At 43.9% G+C, this 3,226-nt stretch overlaps 1 protein-coding gene across 2 annotated transcripts; it reads right to left on the minus strand.

The window, feature by feature from the left end:
* Window positions 1-480: 480 nt before the first annotated feature.
* LOC106327964 lies at window positions 481-2,985 on the minus strand. Of its 2 annotated transcripts, none has more exons than XM_013766299.1 (8): window positions 2,967-2,985; window positions 2,764-2,823; window positions 2,465-2,691; window positions 2,251-2,373; window positions 2,035-2,157; window positions 1,826-1,948; window positions 1,525-1,755; window positions 481-1,424 (listed from the first exon to the last, which is right to left on the minus strand). In XM_013766299.1, exons 2-8 carry the CDS (start codon window positions 2,810-2,812, stop codon window positions 684-686), a joined length of 1,617 nt encoding a protein of 538 aa, XP_013621753.1. In that variant the 5' UTR covers window positions 2,813-2,823; window positions 2,967-2,985; the 3' UTR covers window positions 481-683. The 2 variants fall into 2 exon arrangements, with proteins under 2 accessions (XP_013621753.1, XP_013621752.1); XM_013766298.1 differs by having other exon boundaries at window positions 2,961-2,978.
* Window positions 2,986-3,226: the final 241 nt, after the last annotated feature.

Here is a 3,226-nt window from a genome sequence, read left to right on the forward strand (position 1 = left end):
TAAGGAATCAAAGGTCAAGACGACTATGGAAACTTCAGTTGTGTTCTCACACCATTTTCATTTGATTGCTTCTTTCACCTTCTGTATTCAAATACGACCTTAAAGCAGCTAAAGTAAGTGTTATCTTTTTACATTTTCGTGGTTGAAAATACGACTTTTTCACACAAAAAATACTTAAGAGAGAAAATGAATTTGGTTATAAAGCATTGACAACCAAATAAGATAAGCTCACATCGATCCCCCAGTTCGGACGGATCGACTCCCCACACTCTGAAATAGACTCTCTATTAATGATCCTCTAGGACTTTAAGAACTTAATACCTGTTGTGAAACTTAGGATTCAGAGCTGTAAGTTTATATGTATATTATTAATGAATAAGTGTTCCATTTATATAAATGTTACAAGAAAGATAAATGGAAATACAAGAATAGAAAAGATTAAAAATCATAAACATAAACGAATAAGGAAAACATTGATGTAGCCGCCTCTCTCTCTCCTCAATAGGCCGACTCTCTCTCTCTCCCCTCTCTCTCTCTCTCTCTCCTGCGGATGGGCCGGTTTATGGACCGCCATATATGGACCGGGCCGGTTATTGATTTATAACAATACCGAACTTTTAATGATTATTTTTTAATTTAGTAAATTTGCCCGTTGGATGTAGAAAGAAACATTGGTGGTATCTTTAGATCTCTGCAAGGACATATTGGCCGTCGAATTTACGGACCTTGCTCTGGAACAGCTCCAGATTCTTTGTCACCCTCGAATCCTTCATCTCTAGCTTCCCCAGCCTACCCGCCATCTCCGTCACCCTCTCTCTGCATTCCTTTGTTTCCTTCTCCCTCCTCCTCAACTCCTCCCTCAGCTCCTCCATCTCTACCTTCCCCTCTCTCATGCCCGTATTGCACTCTTCTTTCTCCACCTTAGCAGCGTCGTACAGCCCAAAGCAATCCACCGCCTCGGCCAGTTCTTTGACTGCTCTTTTGAGCCAAGAGACGTCAATTTTAACCGAGTCCATGTCCTTCACCACCGCCTCGATCTCCGCCACACGTGCCTTCCTCAGATCTCTCAGTGCCGTTGATTTCAGCTCCATCACTACTGTGGCCAGGGATTCCAGGTAAAACGACCTTGTTGAACTGGATTGCAGCTTTGAGGATGCGGCTATATCTCCTTGTTTGTCCAGAATGGTCTGGAGCGTGGCGGAGACACTCTTCCGCACCTTGTAACTCGCCACGGAGACGTAAGCCTCGGAGATCAACAACTGTGTCTCTTCCTTTCCTGCCTTGTAGCTGCTATCAATTCCTCGCATTTTGGTGATCTCCTGCATAGTGAAGCTTTCAGCCTCGTCAGGCAGCTCGGGCGGCTCAAACTGCATGTCTTGCTCGTGGGTTTCGGTCGCAGTGATCTGGTATTTGTAGTGAACCGGCTGTACAACGGAAAGAAATCGTTATTTGGCATTTGAGCGTTTTATTTCATACACCTTACTTTGGAGGTATTCAACAGATTTTTCAGGAGGAAAATCACACCGCGTTGCTTCCTGAGACGCCCCTGGAACGATGTTCAGTTGCAATCTCTGGAAAGAGGTAGGTGGAATGGTTGTCTTCGTCGTCGCTGGAAGAGTAGAATGGTGGTGGTGGAAACCGGCTTGTGGCTCCATGAACAGGACTCATGGGTGGGCTGCTACCCGGTGTAACATCTTCTCCATCCGCCTCGTACATCCCCTCAAAATGATCTTTCCCTTTCTGGTATCTCACAGGCTGCAAGAAGAGAAAAATCAGAGAATTGAGTTTTAAGTAACAAGGACTTAAAAGAGTTTGGTGTACCTACCATTGTTCTTGCGTGTGGCGGACTTTGGGATGGATGAAATGGACTTGAAGGAGCGCTCTTCCGTGAAGTCACATGGCCCTCTGCCCCATACCTTTCTCTGCTGTAGTCTCTCCCTTGATCATGCTGCAATCACAAAGAGAACAACAACTAATTTTGGTTCTGATTGGGAAGAAGAAGAATGTTAAACACACGAGATCCAGGATCAGTACCATGTTGTAGGGAGCTGGAGAGCGGCTTCTGGAGGGGTGAAAGGGGCTCACATTGGCCTGTGCCTCATACATTCTCTCATAGAGCTCTCTGCTAAAGTCGGTAGACCTCCTACGGCGATCAGGCTGCAAATCACAGACCAGACAACCCCCAACGTTGTAGTTCAGTTACTTCTCATATAGGGAAGAATGCAAAAGAGAGCATAAACGAGTGAGTACCGTGCGGGTTCTGGAAGATCGAAAGGGGCTCATAGAAGCGTTGCTCCTTGGGGTCACATCAGCATCAGGTTCATAAGAGATGTCTTCCCCTATTTCTTTACCATTCTCTCTAGGACGATCGGGCTGGAGTTTTGAAACAAAGGATCAAACCATGACAAGTGAAAGAAAAGTGTAAATCAAACACAATAAAGAGTAGTTGTATTAGTAGTTGTACCGTGCTGTGTCTGTAGACAGGAGGCCGATGGCCGGAATTAGGGACACGTTCAGAAGCATGCTGTTGTTGTTTCCAGTGAGTGGTGTGGTCATCAGAGACTGGGAAGGCGTACTCTGATTCTGATCTTTTTATGCCGAAGCGAGTCACCGGCGGAGATGAAAGAGCCTCGGTGGGATGAGGAGGGCTGGAGGGGTTGCTCTTGCTAGCACTTTTGTGACCCAAGAATCCTGGACACACACTAACACTTGAGTGTTTGTTGCCAGACATCTAATCTAAACTAAGAAAGAAAGAAAACTGACCTGCTCTTTTGCCATACTTGTTCTCTCTATTTGAATTGTAGAAATCCATCCTCGGAGTTCCTGTGATCAAGAGAACACATAGAGAGAGGGCTTAAATTCTCTACATGGGCTTAAAATCTCTATTTAATAAGCTGACAAAAACAATCAGACGACATAAATATTAAATTGATGTCTATCCAACTGTAGCAGCCACTCACACTGACTTGGTCAGTTCTGGCAACACCCCTTCTTTTTGAAAATTCTGATTCACAGATTATTAAACATACACGACCAAACGCATCACTTATTCCTCTATCGTATACGTTACCAACCACTTCTTTGCCTGCACATTTTAATTAATTATTGCTAGGTGATTGCGAGCACGGGAATTAATATTTACCAATAAATAACTCACAATAATTAGTTGGTATTTGGGTTCAATTTTTATTAAATTATAAACTATTCTAATTTATATGTGTAAAAT

Source organism: Brassica oleracea, chromosome C3 (genome assembly GCF_000695525.1).
Source record: "Brassica oleracea var. oleracea cultivar TO1000 chromosome C3, BOL, whole genome shotgun sequence".
Classification (NCBI taxonomy): Eukaryota; Viridiplantae; Streptophyta; class Magnoliopsida; order Brassicales; family Brassicaceae; genus Brassica; species Brassica oleracea.

Bases quoted from the DNA above. Each gene is read 5' to 3' on its own strand.
- LOC106327964 (XM_013766299.1), bottom strand. From the start codon at position 2,812: ATGGATTTCTACAATTCAAATAGAGAGAACAAGTATGGCAAAAGAGCA. The intron at 2,374-2,464 runs GTACAACTACTA...TCAAAACTCCAG, and splicing joins CTGTCTACAGACACAGCACG to CCCGATCGTCCTAGAGAGAA. The intron at 2,158-2,250 runs GTACTCACTCGT...TGTGATTTGCAG, and splicing joins GATCTTCCAGAACCCGCACG to CCTGATCGCCGTAGGAGGTC.